Source organism: Rhododendron vialii, chromosome 3a, assembly GCF_030253575.1.
Source record: "Rhododendron vialii isolate Sample 1 chromosome 3a, ASM3025357v1".
Lineage (NCBI taxonomy): Eukaryota > Viridiplantae > Streptophyta > Magnoliopsida > Ericales > Ericaceae > Rhododendron > Rhododendron vialii.
This window is the reverse complement of record NC_080559.1, coordinates 31,651,613-31,670,185: the sequence shown is the minus strand read 5'-3', so window position 1 is coordinate 31,670,185 and position 18,573 is coordinate 31,651,613. Positions and strand designations below refer to the sequence as shown.

Sequence of the window (18,573 nt, the reverse complement as noted above, 5' to 3'; positions counted from 1 at the left end):
AGATCGGACATTCTGAAAGGATTTCGTGTTGAACTATGGCTTTACGGGCAGATTTTCTTTTGGCAGGACCAAAACCGAAATGGGTTCCTGTTTTCGGGTTCACATCAAGTACACCTGGTAGAGGCAAAGCTAATATTCACTCAGTAAGGCTAGTCTTTACAAAGTCACAACTTCTATAGAACAGGCGAATACGAATTAACAGCACAAACTAAAGCATATCAACATTTGACAACTATCAAGGCCAAAGAGAACGAAAATAAAAATCGTTAGCACAAAAAAATAAAATCAACTTTAACCGCTTCAATTTCGTAGTACAATGTCGTGTGGCTAATAAAGAAGGAAGTATTTTTATCCCATCAAATGGACTTTCTATAGTGTTTCCTTTGATATATTTCGTTAGACTAATCAACTGTTGGGAATGTAGTCAACCATTCCACGCCATGCTTCCGCCAGAGTACACTAGAAAATACTTAAAGCTATTTTTTGTCAGAGCTCAATTTCATGGCCGCGAACGATTTCGCCACCTCCATCGCATTGTCCAAGTTCGATGTATCGGTTCCCTGATATCACATTCAAAGAATTATTTGCACCATCAATTTAGGATAATTTGTAGGGCGAAAAACGTAAATGAAAGACAGATGAAGCAACTTGCATATGAGAAATTGAGCATTCATCTTATCAAAAAAATTGAGCATTTATTCCTTGTGTTACACAGCTAACATTATTGTCACTGTTAAGGCAGAGAAAGTGATCGCATGATAGAACAATGTTAATCTCCAGCAGAGACAAGATCATTTTTGCTCAGGGACAAAAAAAAATTGAAAATTTTAGAAACTTATCCCTTTAATCTTGTTAGTAGATGTGATTAACAAACTGCAGCACCTAGTTTCTTGATAACTAGTTTGGCTTGCCTTACGAACTAAACTGGAAAAACTTGGGAAGAAATGGAATACTCTTAGGATTTTAATGGATGATAAATTTCACTATAGAGTTGGATCAACTTGGATTAGTAAAAGTAGCCAACCTGGCCTTGAGCAACACCGCCTTTTCCTCCTCCACCCTTTCCTTTTAGAGGCTTTAAAGCTTCCACCAGCCACTCCAATACCTTGATTTGTTTACATTTCTCCGGTACCCCTGCGCAGACCAAAGCTTTGTTTGCAGTTTCATCAATGCTGAAAACCATGACTGGGATCCCCTGCCATCCACGATTCCACATAACCAGTAAGGCAAACTTCATACAGACATACAAGGGATCCAGAAAACATCAATTAATATTACTATCTGGCATGGCCAGAAGAAAAAACCTTCTCATCCTTGACTTTGACAACTGCTTCACGAATTGCATTAGTGTCTGGGCCAACATCAACGCGTAATATACAGAAAGGTTTCCCATCGCGAGCAGTAATTTCTGCTGTCTCAATTGCAGCCTGAACAGCTTTCTGCTTATTCTCCTCCTCAATCTCCTTTTTTGCTTTTATCACTTGTTTCTAGTAACAGAAAGCAATTTACAACCAACTTCATACAGATAAATATAAGCAAGCAGCATATGTGACTGAAATATGGCAATCTCTTGGTCATCTTAGATACCTGAAGCACTGATATTTTGTCCTTAAGATCGGCTTTCTTGGCTGATGGAATAGCTGCAGATTCCACGCGACCATTCAAAGAACTCACTTTCTGGGAAGAGTAAAGGAAAATCAGAAAAACAATAAGGGAAGCAGAATCATCTTCTCAATTAGATATAACAAACCACATCCTGGAGGGAGAAAACAAAGAACCCCACCAAAAAAAAAGAGAACTCCTGTGCTGCTTGATAAAGAATCTGAATTGTCAAAAAGATGAGGATGATGCTTGAACATAAAGTAAGGATTCTGAAATTGCATAAAATTCTGACAGGCATGGAATTTCATTTAGTTCAGGAGCCATTCCCGAAGTTCATTTAGTTTGGCCTCGTTCAGCCACATCATATGAAATACTCCAAGTATAAACAACAATAGCACATAGTAGCACGTAGTGAAGTATCATCTCCTTCACATATCCAGTTTCCCCCAGTAAACATGGGGAAACTGTGAAGTAACAGCACTAAAAACCAATTCCAGTTTGTGTCGGATAAATTAATTCTTGAGAAAGAATAAACACAAATTGTGTCAACTCACTCTTAAGGTTCTTTAGAAATGTAATTAATATATAACAGGAACACACACAAGAATCTGACACAAATCCAAACCAGTAACACGTGAGTTGCACATATTGACATCGCTTAGAAGAAAACTTTAAACTGAACAACCATTTCAATGCAATTCCCACTCAAAATATTCACCACCCATTAAATAGTTACTGCAAATTGAAGCTGAAATATCCTCACCATGACAAACATGATATAATCCAAACAAATATGTAGGATGCTGCTGGACATAATATTCCTCCATCTTCAAATACCCCGGCTTAAAAGAGGATTAAAAATTGAAAAGGTAGGGTAGTATGTAAAGGGGGAGAACCAAGATAGAAATAAAATAACTCAACCTTGATTAAGCATGAAAACAGTTCCCCTTTCAAGCACTACCCTCACTTAAGTAAGAAGAGAACATGACTCAGCCAGGGTCACGCAATAATGACATCTACCCAGCTAATTAAGCGGTTCAGTTATTGAAAGCTTAATTTGCACAGTGACAACTGACCACCTGTTCCAGTAGGATTCCCTCTGCTTTTGAGGTCTCATTTACATCCTGCTCAAGTGATGATGCCAGTTCCATGGCCCTAAAAGCAAAATCTGTTGTAACAGCAGTTACTCTACGAATTCCTTTCGCAATTCCCTCTTCCGACAAAAGAGCAAACGCCTTAGCCTCTCGTGTATTTGAAATATGGGTCCCTGGACATATCAACACATTTAACCTCAATGTTTAATGGAAACCATCCAAAATAAGAGGGAACACAAGCAGAAAACTACCTCCACAAAGCTCAGCGGAAACTGATAACCACTCTTCATTTTCTGGATCAGCAAGAAGATCTTCCACTTTTCGCCCAATTGACACAACCCTCACTGGGTCTGGATAGACCTATATTACGAAGATAAATAACATATTGAAGGCGGCTGGAAAATGACCAACTATAGCTCCGCAGATTGAGCTTATGGCTGACTGGACTGCAAAGAAAGATGAAGAAACTGGAATAACTTACTTCTCCAAATACAGCTCGTAAACCATTAATACGCTTAGCATCAGTCAGCGTGGCCTCCTTTGCAAATACGTCCAGTTCAGCCTCGATTTGCTCATTCACAATCGACTCAATTTTTCTCAACTCATCAGGTTTCACAGGCTTGCCTGTTTCAAATTGCAAAGGCTCAGTAATAATTTCGTGAAAATAAATAAATTCAATCATAAAACTTACCATGAGAAAAATCAAATCTCAATTTCTCAGGAAGAACAATAGATCCCTTCTGGTCAACATGGTTTCCAAGTACTTCCTGCAGTCACCTTAAAAAGCAGTAAGTGAACAGCAAAACAGTTTAGAAAGCATCAGTAACAGAAGCTCAGAGCAATAAAACGTTCGTTGTTACCCTGAGTGCAAAATTCAACATGTGCGTACAGGTATGGTTAGGAGCAACAAGCTTACGTCTATTATAATCAACCTGCTCAAGCAATAAAATTACGGTTATAAACAGATACAAAGCAAGTCCTAGTTTGCATCCCGGTAAGCATACAAAGCCCGATGATGAAGAGAAGTTACCTTACATATCACTTTATCACCCACAGAGAACTTCCCTGTTTCCCAAGCAAAAGAACCAATGTGAACAACAAAGCCTCCATAACTTTGTACATCGCTAACTTGAAATGATCCAAACGGGCCTTCAATTGATCCAGTATCAAAAATCTATGAACCCAAAGAAATACGTAAGACACAATCCTATTCCGATGGGATAAAAGATGAATTCCTTATGACGATTAAAAATATTAAATATGCAAACTGTCAGAGAGAACTAGGACAACCAGCAAACAAGAGTTGGGAACCCTCCCTGTCAGGTATCTTGGTGTACATCTCATATCCACAAAACTTTAAGTTAGTGATTCTTCTTTTATTAATTTTGTTTCTACCAGAATTCAAGAGTTGGGTTGCTAGAACTTTTCACACGCTGGAAGAATTTGAATTGTTCAAGCTATTGCTCTCCTCTTAGGCATGTCGTAATGACCAAATCTGTATCTCATCAAATTCAGCAGCTTCCCAGGGATTTTCTCTGGACAGGATTCATCCAAAATAATGTTATTTACCTCCAAATACGTTTGGCATGCTTCTCCAAATACGTTTGGCATGCTTCGAGCACTCATCATCTGGGTTCCTAAAAGTATTCCTAGAAACAATTCCATATTATCGATGGCTATCCCTGTGAAGTTGACCGCCAGGGATAAGTGCTTGCTTTCTGCTCAAGCTGATACCATATCTCTTGGCTTTGTTGTGTTTCTCCACTTATTCATACATGACACCAGGAATCTCTTAGGCTTCAGAAAAAATTAGAGGCAAAAAACTTCCACGATTAGTATGTAAGCTTGGGCAGCTATGGTGATTCAAAGATTTGCTGGTTTATTGCTTGACCAGATGAAGTCAAAGTTACAGGTTACAAGATTAGATCCTTCAACCTTCTCTCAAATTGGTTACTGCATTGAAATAAAATTTCACGACATTTTCCCTAGTTCTTCCTTCACTTCTTTTGTTAGTGGAAGCTATAACATTTATTGAAAATAAATGGTGGAATCGAAGCTCAATCAATACTGCAAAAAAGCTTATTGTGTAGTCAAACTACTTACTTAGTAGAGTGCATCATACCTGACCACCTTGCTCAGCATAAAAGCTAGTAGTTTCCAAAATAACACCAATTTCATCACGACCAACAACACTTTCCAAGAATTCCCTTCCTGTGTAAATAGCTTTTATCACACTTTCATGATCCTGAAATTATTGTTTTAAGGTTAAAAACAAATAGGAAATAATGAAAGTCAAACAAAAATAACAAGAAGGCTACAAGTGAGATTGTTTGGAAATTAAAGTAAAAGTTACTTCAACTATTTGAAGTCCAAGCACTGAATGCACCGTGGGTTCATGAAAAAAGCCAAACTAAGGTATACTCTAGATGGACCTATTGAGGGGATCAAAGAAGCATTTTGAAGAGAACCAAGGTAGGTCGCATAACTCATGGTAATTGGAAATCAAGTCAAACAACATGGCTTCAGTTTCACTGAGATAAAAACAAATATTTGCTCCTTTCATCAGGTGAAACAGCAGAGTTTTCCCCTTGGCCAACCAAAACGTCCAAGAGTGCAGAAAAATCCAACATGTTTTTATGATAATGTAAAACCAAGCCATGTTCTTGTTTCACTTTAAAGCCCATTGTATGTTATTGAGGTCTCAATCTACCACGAAATGTAACAAAACTACATAATGGAATACTAGTTCAACTTCAATACACCTTCACTACAAGCGGATTCTTTGTCATCAGTTTCATGAAATGTCCTTATATTTACAAAGAAAAAGGACAAAACAAGACTACACATATTATAGCGTGCACACTTGAAAACTACCCCCACCATAGTTGGTCTCTTCTGTAACTTCAAGTATAAGCTCATCCCTGTAAACTTGAAAGCTTCTGACAAACACTAATATTTTTAAGCAGCCGAAAGAAAAAGCTCATTGACACTAATGATAACAATATCAAATTATACCGGCAAATGACATGTAAACTACCTGAAACAACGTAAACTTGAAGCTGTCGTTTGTTGCCAAAATCTCTCTTTTGTGTAATGCCGAGGTAGCATCGGCATCCAGGAGAATAGTACCACCAGCTTGCTGCCAAGCAAATATTTCAGTACATACAATAGAATGGAAATAGCAACGACAGCATTTCTCATAATTTTGATCATTATTAGGGATGGCAATCTCGGCCACCCAGTTTGAACCCACCCCGTTCCCCGCCCCGAAAATCCCCGAACTTCGGGGATTCGTTTGGGGATTGGGTAGGGTATGGGGAATTTTTTTTTAAAAATTCGGGGATCGGGTAGGAGTCGGCGATAGGTTTGTCCCCGCCCCGAACCCTACCCGTCCCCGTTCCCCGTTCGTTACCCGCCCCGTCCCGTCCCCGAATCCCCGAAATATATATATTTATATATAAAAATAAATAAATATATACTATATTATATATACCCTTCAGTAGAATTTTTTTTTAGGGTTCTCATTCTTTTCCATTCATTTCCGCCGCACCAGTGCACCACTCAGTCCACTCTTCTCTTATCTTCAGTCTTTTCCTCTCCTGACTCCTGAGACCTCACAAGTCACAACAAGTCAACGACTCCTCCTCTTCTGTCTCTCCTCTTTCCTCAACGACGACTCCTCTGTCTCTCCCGTCTCCTCAACGACGACGATGAGGTAAATTTCTGTTTCTCCTCTTTCCCTCTCTCTCTCTCTCTCTCTCTCTCTCTCTCTCTCTCTCTCTCTCTCTCTCTCTCTCATCACTTCTTCGTCTTCACAAAAACCAAATCCCGATCCAAATCCTAGTTTCTATTCCTTCTGTAAAAGCCTTATTAATTTCGCGCAGCCAAATCCCTTAACATCACAGATCCCTGATTTCCAAGCAATTCCAGCGCTGGGGAGCCCTAAAAATTCGTTATTTGAGAGCTCTGGAAGACGGGGTTCGTTTTAACAACTTTCACTGTTTCTAGGGTTTCAAAGGTAAGACCTTTTATTCTTCAGCAAAGAAAGATCGTATTGGCAGTATATATAATATAGTATATATTATATAGGTTTCGTATATAATATAACTGGAATGGTTTAATGTGCTATGTATATTCATATAGCTGGAATGGTTTAATGAGATATGATTTTGAGTTTGATTTAAATACGAGTATTGGCAGTAACTTGGATAACATTAGTTTCAGTTTGTTTGCGTTCGTGCAAAATGGATATGAGATCCCTTGGCGCAAGATCCCCACGCTCATCAAGGTAATCTCTCTCTGTCTCTCTAATGTGCTATGTATATTCATATGGCTTGTGATTTTTTCTTTTTAATGGCTCTTATAGAATGTAAATTTTTTTTTTGAACAAGCAGTTTGCCGACTCGGGATGGTCGCTCTGTGTCAACTTAAGTGTCAACTCAAGTTGAATCGAATGAAATATCAGAATCACAAATGAACTCAAATCCCCCTATATGTGATGATGTAACCAAGGAGTACACTTCTGAAGGTGATGAAATTGTGGACACAAGTTCTTTAAGGAGTGATGTATGGTCGCATTTTCAGAAGATAAAACTTAAGTTAACGGGTGAGCCAAAAGCTAGGTGCTTGTATTGTAAAAAGAAGTTCTCTACGTTGCCTAAGAGTGGGACAACACATTTGAAAGATCATAGAGACTCTTGTCCCCGAAAAAAAATGGTTAATAGAAAACAAAAAATTTTAACACCTAGTCTTATAATGGGGGAGGGAAAAAAAGTCAACCTTCAAACTTATAGCTTCGACCCAGAATTTGCTAGGAAACAACTAGCTTATATGATCGTAATGCATGAATACCCTCTACGCATGGTGGAACATGTTTGGTTTAGGAAATTTTGCCATGCTCTTCAACCGGCCTTTAAAGTTGTTTCTCGAAATACAATGAAAAGCGATATTTTCAAGATATATGATGTTGAAAGGGGGAGGACAATGAGGCTTATGGAAAGGAATACAAGTAAAATTTCCTTGACTACCGATATGTGGACATCTAGCAATAAAAAAAGAGGGTTTATGGTGATCACGGCACATTTCATTGACGATTCTTGGAAATTACATAGCCGCATTCTAAGGTGAATTTTTAATTCTTAATGTTAATGTTTCAATTATATGCTAGTTTTTTAGCCTTATTATTGTTCACTGAGTGTAACAAGTGTTTTATGTAGGTTTGTTTATGTCCCATGTCCTCACACAGCGGAAGTATTGTGTGAGATGTTGATGGAGACATTTTTGGAGTGGAAATTGATAGGAAATTGTCTACTTTGACAGTAGACAATTGTACTACCAATAATGCAATGATTAATATTTTGTTGGACAAATTTGGAGGTGATCATATTTGGTTTAAGGGTTTCTTCCATGTACGATGTGCTGCCCATATTCTTAACTTGATTGTGAAGGACGGTTTAGATGTTATTAAATCGTCGATTGAAAAGGTTAGAGATAGTGTTGCATATTGGACAGCAAGTCCAAAGAGAGGAGAAATTTGAAGATGCAACGCGTCAATTGGGAATTACATATGATAGAAAGTTGTCTCTTGATTGTCCTACAAGGTGGAACTCCACCTTTTTGATGCTTCAAAATGCCATAGAATATAAGAGCGTTTTTGGTCGATTAAAACTCAAGGATTCCCAATATAAATGTTGCCCAAATGATGATGATTGGGAGTTGGCTCAAGATATATGTGAGAGGTTGGAAATATTCTACAAGGTCACTTTGTTGTTTAGTGGAACTAGTTATCCTACTTCCAATCTATTTTTTTCAGATGTGTGTGATATTAAAGTTACATTGTCTGAGTGGGCTATTTGTGGGATTGATCATGTGGAGGAAATGGCCAACAACATGATTGAGAAATATGACAAGTATTGGGATAATACACATGGATTTTTGGGAGTTGTTGTGGTGTTGGACCCAAGGTTCAAGATGTCCCTGATTGGTTTCTACTATAAACAAATATATGGGGAGGTGCTTGGTACAGAGATGGCAGAGGACATTCGGGCACGTTGTTATGACTTGCTTACATTGTACCAAGGAAAAGCCAACAAGAATCGTGGTGAATCGACAACTTCAACTTCAAGCCTCTCAACCAACTCAAGCAAGCCTCCCACTACCTCTTTCAAGTGTATAAGTCGCCTATCTCAATATGATTCCTATAGAGACAACTTGAAGAAAGCTAAGACTATACATGTGAAGTCTGAATTGGAATATTATTTGGAGGAGGAAGAGTTACCGAGACGTGAGGGTGAGGACTTTGATATATTGGCATGGTGGAAATCTAATGGCTTAAAGTACCCTACTTTGCAAGCTATAGCTAGGGATGTGTTGGCTGTCCCGGTGTCCACTGTTGCATCAGAGTCCGCTTTTAGCACTAGTGGTAGAGTGGTGTCTTCGAGTAGAAATAGACTTCACCCTAAGACTTTGGAAGCATTGATGTGTACTCAAAGTTGGCTGAAGGCCTTCGAGGATGGAGGTAATTTTGTAATTAATCTCTTATTTTCACACATATTTTTGTCTTTGCTAATATGGTATATAACAATTATTGGGTTTAATTATGTCTAATTTTTCTTCAAAGTAGAGGTTCCAACTATCAATGATGAGGATATGGACGTTGATGATTGTATTTCCGGTGTAACATTTGTTGATGATTGATCGAGTAAGAGTTCTTTTAATTTATAATCATCTTAATTGAAGATATTTATTAGAGAATAGAAAGTGATGATACATTTCTGTTTTACAGGTTGCACTACTTTGGTCCTTGGAATTGGGAAGGATCAGGGATGCTTTGGATGATGTGTTTTTTGTCCATGACTGTTTTTTGGTCCATGACTGTTTTGGTTGCACTACTTTGGTCCATGACTGTTTTTTGTTTGGAACTGTGGAATTGTGCACTGTTTATTTATTTGCTTAATGTTTGCTCCGGTTATGAGCTGTTTAGAACTATGGAACTATGAAATTAGTGCTGGAATTAACTTAGAGCTGGAAAAACAGTGCTGCAGATTAACTTATGTGCTGGAATTAGTTATTATGTGCTGAAAATTGATAGTACGTGCTGAAACAGTGAATAACAGGTGCTGAAACAGTGAATAACAGGTGCTGTTATGTGTTGAAAATTGGTAGTATATGCTGAAATTGTGAAATACAGGTGCCCGAATTCCGAATCCCCGTTTTGGATCCCCGTTCCCCGTTTGGATCGGGGATGGAGGAAAAAAACAAATCCCCATTGGGGATCGGGTTGGGGATGGGGACGGGGTAGGGGGTAATGGGTAGGGGGTGGAGGTAGTACCCCCCGTCCCCATTGCCATCCGTAATCATTATATCAGATATTATGCACTTCTAGTGCTTTATTTTCGTCTTGCAGACACTTCTCTTCCTTTTTCCCGTTTTTCTCTTGTACAACTAGCACATAATAAAATGTGTATAACAAACACATCCAGATACGATGCCCAAAACAATAGAAACAAGACGAAAACTGCTACCTTATTCTGAGCATTCCTTGATCTTTCCCTAGCTTCATTCATAGCAATGTCAAAACCCTCAATGTCAACTACCAAGCCTCTCTCTTCTGCCATCAACTGGTTGACAAAAGGGCATTAGGAGCCAATTCGATTGGGATAAAATGAGAAAATAATAACTCAATAGAACTCCATGCACCTGAGTCAGATCTAATGGGAAGCCATATGTGTCCCACAGGACAAAAGCATCCTGCAACAAAAATGGATCAGTATATCACACATATTTTAATCCCTAATTAAACGTGCTGGAAGGATATGTATGTTAAACAGCAGAAACTGGCAATAAGCTTTTTAATAAATAAACGAATGAGAACACAAAGGCAAGGCTTTTTATGTATCAGACTCTCACAGAAAGAGTGTGAGCTTCAAAAACGTTATATAAACCTCTCAGTATCCTTTTTCATGGTAAACACAAAAATGGAAATTTGTTATTGTACTTGAACTGAGGCTTGTAAAGCTGTTTTTAACTTAACATGCTTGACTCCAAAACTGGTTTTCCAATTATAAGATTTTAAATATTAATTTCCCCTTTCCCTGTGGGACAAGTTTCAATATTATTGTTTGATGACAAGTTTAATATATGCTATAAATGAGTTAAAACACAAAGTCCAAAACTTATACTTGCCTGGCCACTTAATATCTTCCCTTGAACATCTTGAGCAGCGCGCTTGAATTTCTCAATTCCCTGAAAAAAAGTGAAAGGTCATCCAGTGTGTTATTGAGAAACCCTATATGAGCACGGACTTCTGACTAATATAAAGAACAAAGAATCTCTAAGAGGCAGAAAGAGAACAAAACAAAACATATTTGAATGTCTAAATAAAAGCAACTACTTGATCTATGGTATGGTTGCACATTAGCCACGACATGAACACAGACAAGGCTCCTATCACCACAAAATGAGCTGGCTTTCATCTAAGCCAAATTTCTCAGTAAAACAGAATCATGTTCAGCCATGTACTCCCCACAAAAAAAAAAAAGCCAGGGATTCCATGGAAAAAGCAAGAGAATGAAGAGACACTAAACAAAAGTCGGAACCCATTCCAAAAATTTGCTCAAGTCATGAGAGATAAATTTAGAACCCAGAATCTCGGTGGTAAGTGGTCCACAAAATCTAAAGGCTCAGCGAACATCACACGTGGCACAGATTGGAATGGTTGAGAATACCCATCTTCCAGATCCACATATAACATAAAACTTAAAAGCCTAAAACGGTGCGGACAGAGCTCAAGCTTACGTTAAGCAATGTCTTGCCAAAACTTGCTTCTTCATCTGCAATAATGTCCCTGATATGCACTTCATGTTGTCTCAGCTCCGGGAATACATCACCCATGACTTCCACCAAAACCTTTACAAGCCTGGTTTCCACACAAATAAAACAATCAGTATGAACAAATCTAAACTTAATCAATGCATAAAAATAGAAATAACATGCATAAACTTAACCATAAAATGGCAGCATAAATAATAAAACTATAATCAAATCGTAATGCAAATCCAGAACTGATACAAAGACAAAAGTTCAGCCAAGTTTATCATTTCTACCCGTTGAAGAATCCAGGTTGAGCCTTTAGGACTTCAGTTCCATAACGTACAGCTCGCCGAAGAATACGCCTGAGGACATATTCACGCCCCTCATTGCCTGCACAGCTGGTGAGACTACCATCAGTTCTGCTTAAAACATATTCGCATAAAAATTTGACAACAGCAACGAATAATATAACTCCAAGTAAACAAACACACCACCCACAAAAAAAGCCACACAAAACCCACACCATCCTTACTGCCAAAACATCATGAAACTCCGCAAGGCGTTAACATGAAAATCCCCACATGCAACAAGAGTAGGCTGGTAAAAGAGGGTGAAAAAAAACATTCTCAAAAGCTTAAGACAGGCAGCATAGATTGTACACAATGCATATATCATAATGCATACACCATGCAATGAGTTAGTACTAACAACATAAATCCCAACTCTTGCAATCCAAAACCACAACCAAAACTTGAAACGCAACGAAAGAGCAACAACAAATTTTCCAAAACCACCAATCGCAAAACAAAGGAGAGAGATGAGGGCAAACTTGTATCAGCAATTCAAGTTGTCACTCTAACAACAGTTCAAGTAGGATTCCACTCTTCACAAAACAACCAAGGTAAGGCAATCACATCATCACAAGCATAATCAAACAATAAAAAGCGCGCACACACAAAAAAAAGATGTAAAACTTTTTTCCACTCCACCTGGACAAGAACCATCAGCAATGGCAAATGAAAGAGTTCTAATGTGGTCGGCAACAACCCTGTATGCCATGTCAACTTTGTCTACGTCATCTGGTCCAACTTTGCCAGAATACGGTCGAGCTCCGGTTGCCTATAACAAGATAACATTGACTGCGGTTTAAAATAGTTAAGTTGCAAAGCATGAAAATGGACAAACGAGTGGGAAAGGCCCACCACAATATTTGTACACATATCAATTAGAAAAAACACTGAAAGCAAACCAACCTAGAAGCCTTAAAAGGACTTTTTAGAAGATTTTTCAAATAACAAAGACTTAAAACAGAGGAGATAATAATATCAGAGGGTTAATGTCCTTGATTACAAACTTTTTTGCATGTGTTGGGAAGTTAGCATGCTTGATGATGGTAAACCACATCATATTCTAGTGAGTGCTTTCAAACAAACGAGAATTGATCATAACATAATTCCACAATTCACTTGAGGCACGTATTGTGAAAGCAAGCCATAGTACTACATTCAACGGCGTTACCCAGCAAAAGCAGTAAAAAACTGAATCCATGGAATGAGAAACATCCCCAATCAATTGACTGGCAGCCAATATATAACGGTGAAACTACCAATGGCTAGTCTTCCACAAAATCCCAAGACTACTATGATGCCCATCAACCCTAAGTTTCAGCTTTAACCTCTTTCCAAGCAAGGACATTTATAACCTACTGCAGATATCTTCCTCTAAGCATAGTATCGCATTTGTAAAGGTCAGCGGGAGGGAAGGTTGTGTACCAAGCAACCACTTATCAAAGCACGTAGATGTAAGAGAGAAGATACATGTTTCAACAACAAAAGTGAAAGATATACTTACAAGACACAAAGCAAAGTACCAGAAAAAAACAACTAGATCATCCACCACGTCAAAATGCGGTCGCCACTAAAGATTGTGCAGATAATCGTACGTCTCAAAAGTCCATCTTGTTTTCCCTACACCTTAATCTACTACGATAATATTTACGAGAAACAGTATGCCCAAAATAATATGCGACTATATTCCGTCATAGAAAGATGCTATCACGTCATCATCTTACTTGTTGGATGGCATCAAAGATGGGCATGAACACATCTGTATCATAATTGCTCATCTTATTCTGGAGAATGGAAGTTAATCTTTCAAACCCCATTCCAGTATCAACGTGTTTGGCAGGAAGAGGTTTTAGTGAACCGTCTCCTTCCCTATTAAACTGCAAAAGAGAAATGAAAGCAACGGTAACTTGACGTTGTGCACAATAAACATCCAATATTCATCACAAAACATCTGCCTGAGCTTTAAATCAGAATATTGACACTTAATTGCATTTAAGTGCACGTGTTAAATCCAGGACAACCAATGTCCTAAACAAAAAGCATAAATGGGAGTGCGCGAGCTGTACCTGAATAAACACGAGGTTCCATATTTCAATGCACGTAGGATCGTCATTGTTAACCAAAGATGCAACGTCACGATTCCCAATTCTATCAAAATGTATTTCAGTGCAGGGTCCACAAGGACCAGTATCACCCATCTCCCAAAAGTTGTCCTACTCGAAGTTACACAAGTGAAGACCAATAAATATAACTTGTATCAGATGAACAAAACATTTGTACAAAGAAGAAAAAGAGAAACAAAGATGAATACAAACATCACACTGCATGACAAAATCATATTGAAATGCGGCATGGGACCATAGTAGGTGCATCTGGATTTAACATATCGGACAGGCATATCAACACCACAAATAGTAGCTAACTATATTTCTTGCAGCAAAAGAGAACACAAATATAACTACTGAAGAGATATTTGTATATGATATTCAGCATTAGTATCATTTTCCGTAGTTGTAACTTGGTATGAGTTCAGTATCCAGAGTCCATCTTTGGTAGCAAACATGTCGCTAATATTAGTACCAACATATTATTGCCACACATTGCAAACATCCGATAAATGTTTTGGATACCAGTCAATTTTTTCCCACAAGTATTAGGAACATATAAACTACAAAAAAGATGCAGGGGGAATGCCCCCAATGTACAAAGCAGCAACAGAAGAAACACAAAAGAAGGCCCCACCCAAAAAGCATTCTCATTCATCTCGAAAGACTAAATAAAAGGCCAGGAAGGCAGGAACTTATCAAGTCTAGGCTTCACTATCCCCCTCCTCCCACTGAACTGACCATGAAAAATAGCAAAAGAATGTTTAGCAGATAAAGACAACTCTTCAAGTTGTTAACCCATACAACACTACTGTTTTCAAGTGGATCGCACCAAAGCTATGGGACGGGTAATCATGCGGAGGAAAGAAACTAAAAACTGATGAAGATACATATGAGTAGAGAGCTTAGAACCTATAAAGTGATCAGGAACATACCTTACAACCAAAAGGCAATACTCGTCCCGGTGGCAGAAATTTGAGCCATATATCCCTAGCTTCATTATCAGCAACAAGGCCAGACTTCTCATCACCACCAAAATAGGTTGCATATATGCGATCAGTAGGTAGTCCATACACCTGCTCGACATAAAAAATAAAAATGAAAGATAAATCATAATCAATATGGTAGTCTGACAGACATAAAGAAATGTAATAGTGATAGTATCGCACCATGAGCCTAGAACACTAAATTCTGCACAGTTTGATGTTGGCCTAAAATAAAGAAGTCCGGTGCAAAATGAGTTCCAAAAGTCAGTCACAATGACAGAAGTTAGTGAATGCAATATTAGCGAATCAGCAATCTACCATCACTAATCTATTGTCAACCCTATCCTATGTTCATGATAGTACCATTAAACAAGCCCTGTAGCCCCAGAGCCATGATTCAAAGACGACGCTAGCAATTTGCACCTTAATCCATATACTCCTATAGTCTAACAAAACGCAACAAACAATCAGCATTCTTATCAACTGGAACATAGTATCACCAAATGAAGTCTCCCAATGGTTCGGTCTGATTAGCAAGTTAAAACAAATGAAAATTTGTTGTCTTGCAAGCATTGGACTAGAATGAAAAACTTGCAACACCTGGCAGACGGGTGCAATAGCATGTTCCTGAACAAGTAAAAAAATTGGAAGAGGAGAGTGAGGGGGAATATGCCTTGGTGAGAAGCTCCCAAGCCCATTCAATTGCTTCTTTTTTAAAATAATCCCCAAACGACCAATTTCCCAGCATCTCAAAGAATGTGTGATGGTAGGTGTCTTTTCCAACATCATCAAGATCATTGTGTTTCCCCCCAGCTCTGATGCACTTTTGGGTGTTGCAAGCACGAGTGAGCTTGCCCATGGGGTTGTTTGGATCAACAGCCCCTAAGAAGATAGGCTTGAACTGATTCATACCTGTCACAAACTATGTATCAGAATATGCGCTGAACGATATCAAATATACATAAGAAAGTGCTAATGAAGGACAAGCAAAAACTAATAAGCGTACACACCAGTTTTCAACAAAAAGTGGAAATGCAACTCCAAAAACTATGGAGAATTCATTGTCACTTAATTTCAAACAGAGCACATTTCGCTTAAACCTGGATACACCATTAGGGTCTGTTTAAATAGACGAATATTTTGAATGAAGGTGGTTTTAAGTTAAACTATAACACGAATGCAAAAGGTTTAGTTATATAACTTATATATGGCCCGCGAAACTAGAGAGGAAGATGGTTAGAAGTAGAATAGATGTACTTTATTGGTGTTGTTTTATGAAGTTCTTTAGACATGAACAATTTCAAATCACACCTAGTGAGTAAATTTTTTTGCAAACCATCATGATAGAGCTCTCAAACTCAATACATCATCTTGTTGTTTGTTGGGGACCTTCACTCCCCGGTATTAGAAATGTGTTCCAAGGGGCTATCAACTCTTGTGGGGCCCCTCACTAGTAACTAACTGGGCCCCCATTAGTGGATGGTGGGAATCATGGGATTGGTCCACCAATGACTAGATTAGTCGAGGTGCACGTAAGCTTACCCGGAAATCCTGGGTTAAAAAAGAAACAACACGCAGCTCAAATGGTACCTTATGAACCCTCCATTAGTCTTATTCTAATAGTGGCTTAAGAGCGCAGTTGGATCCACAAAGGAAATTGCTAGGATGTTCCCTTTACCGTCTCAGAATAAGGGGTGGAAACGAGCCGAGCTTTGTAGTGTTTGGCTCGTTCTAAATCTCGGTTGTAAACGACCAGAGCCTAAACAAACTAGCCGAGCTTTTGAGTGTTGAGCTCGGCTCGAGTACTAAACAAGCGACGAGGAGCTCGGTTCATTTGCAGCCCTACCTGGAATACAACCCCCGGGCATGGGGAATGTCCGCCAAAATTCCCACGTAAACTAGAGTGAGGTGAAGCCCGATATACGATAAATCACTACACAGATAATTCCAAACAGAAAACTGGATACTGTGATGTTCTTTTCTTTTTCTTTTTCTTTTCAAAAATCGGATTGTTGAAATAACAGGAAAAAACTAGCGGATCGAACCAGCGTTGGCAAAGAGAAGCGTGGGGTCATTGTGAGGAACGACGGGGCTCGATTTCCAGTTCACGTGCTGCTTCCCTTCGAAGAAACTGATGTAGGTATCCCTGACCCTGTTCGCCGGCCATTCCACCCCCGCCGAACCCATGAGGGAACACCGCCGGAGCTGTGGAGTCGTAAGTATCAGCCGCGACGCCGCCGCAGCCGCAGTTAGGGCAGAAGGAGGAGGAGGAGACGGTGGAAGAGTGTAAGCAGCCGCTCTGGATATAGCGGACCGGCACCACCACCCGCTGTTGTTGAAAACCCTCGCGCACATAAAATGTTGTTATTTATAGAGCATCAGCGGGAAGGGCAAAAATAAAGTGCTGGGCGGCAAATTCACGCATGCTCCCGGCCGTTTACTTTTGTTTGTGGGGGTATTTATTCTATCTTTACTACTTACTACTATTTCCTTTACTTTTGGGTAAATTTCAAAGAAACCCCTTTAGGTTTTTCCTTAGGTGAAAGTACACGGGAACTTCATCAACTACCACTTCTTTTTACAGAGATCTTCTAGCGTTTAAAATCGTTCATATAGACTCCCTCAACTATATGAAATAAAAAAATTGGCTAACTCTGTTAGCGGAATGAGGGAAAATGACAATTTTACCTCTAAAAAAATCTGCCACACTGATCCCGTAATCTATAAAAATTGTCCACCATGACACTTTCATCTTAACGGCCTTTTTGACAGAAGAATGTTGATTGGTTAATGGTTGTAATTGAAGGGGTCTCTGTAAAAAAAAAAGTGATAATTTAGGGGCTCTTTGTTTACTTTCACCTTTTCCTTATTAACAACGGATATTTCATTAGAAATGTTTATAAATCTCATGTAGTTTCAATGTTCATCTCATTGACGCCCGACCAATGTTCGACCAAATAAGTAATGGAATTATCCAAGAGCGACTTGTAGGATAAAATCGCCTTTTTGATAACAAAATAAATAGTAAAGGGAATTGACTTTCACAATTTTTTGATATTCATTTCTTTTTTTGTCTTATAGCAAAAAAAACATACACTTTCAATACTATAATAAAAATAATAATAATAAGTGGATATCAAAGCAAAAGTGTGAAAATCACTCCCCATGGTAAAAAGTTCTCAATTCTCAATTTCTTCTGGACCCCAAAATATCAAAATTTCCATTTTTTATCAAAACAATTATTTCCACGAGTAAAAACGAAGGGCTATAAATAAATCTTACCATTCTATCAAAACAACAGTTATAAGGGAAGAAAATTTTCATTTTAAATTGAAAATAAGTAAGAATTGATAATTTTTAGATGTAAGTAAATTTTGACTTATTTAATCACGTGTTTGGACAGATAATTACCAATTCAAGTGTCGATGAAACGCACATACAAATCACGAGAGTTGGTTGTCATTTCTCATACGAGAAGGGAATATCTCTCATTAAGCAAAACCTCAGGTGTGTCATTGAAATTTTCCCATTCTTTTAATTCTCTCCGTTGTTATCGCATATTCGCATTCCTTTGACATTTTCTTTTTGACTGTTGAAAATTATTCAACGACTTTGAGACACTGTTACA

At 38.5% G+C, this 18,573-nt stretch overlaps 1 protein-coding gene across 1 annotated transcript; it reads right to left on the bottom strand.

Annotated features, from left to right (window-relative positions):
- Positions 1–266: 266 nt before the first annotated feature.
- Positions 267–17,373, bottom strand: LOC131319985 (alanine--tRNA ligase). The gene is made up of 23 exons (XM_058350492.1): positions 16,991–17,373; positions 15,619–15,857; positions 14,895–15,035; positions 13,921–14,067; positions 13,579–13,731; positions 12,497–12,626; positions 11,801–11,897; positions 11,493–11,613; positions 10,881–10,940; positions 10,395–10,445; positions 10,220–10,315; positions 5,734–5,835; positions 4,819–4,941; positions 3,727–3,870; positions 3,557–3,628; positions 3,388–3,463; positions 3,178–3,320; positions 2,948–3,056; positions 2,682–2,869; positions 1,588–1,677; positions 1,305–1,487; positions 1,025–1,195; positions 267–560 (listed from the first exon to the last, which is right to left on the bottom strand). Exons 1-23 carry the CDS (start codon positions 17,298–17,300, stop codon positions 477–479), a joined length of 3,030 nt encoding a protein of 1,009 aa, XP_058206475.1. The 5' UTR covers positions 17,301–17,373; the 3' UTR covers positions 267–476.
- Between the last annotated feature and the right edge of the window lie 1,200 nt (positions 17,374–18,573).

Excerpts from the sequence above, each read along its gene's own strand:
- LOC131319985 (XM_058350492.1), bottom strand. The coding sequence starts at position 17,300 with ATGTGCGCGAGGGTTTTCAACAACAGCGGGTGGTGGTGCCGGTCCGCT. Across the intron at positions 10,941-11,492 it reads TTGGCAAGACATTGCTTAAC|GGAATTGAGAAATTCAAGCG; the intron begins GTAAGCTTGAGC and ends ACTTTTTTTCAG. Across the intron at positions 3,057-3,177 it reads TACGAGCTGTATTTGGAGAA|GTCTATCCAGACCCAGTGAG; the intron begins GTAAGTTATTCC and ends TTCGTAATATAG.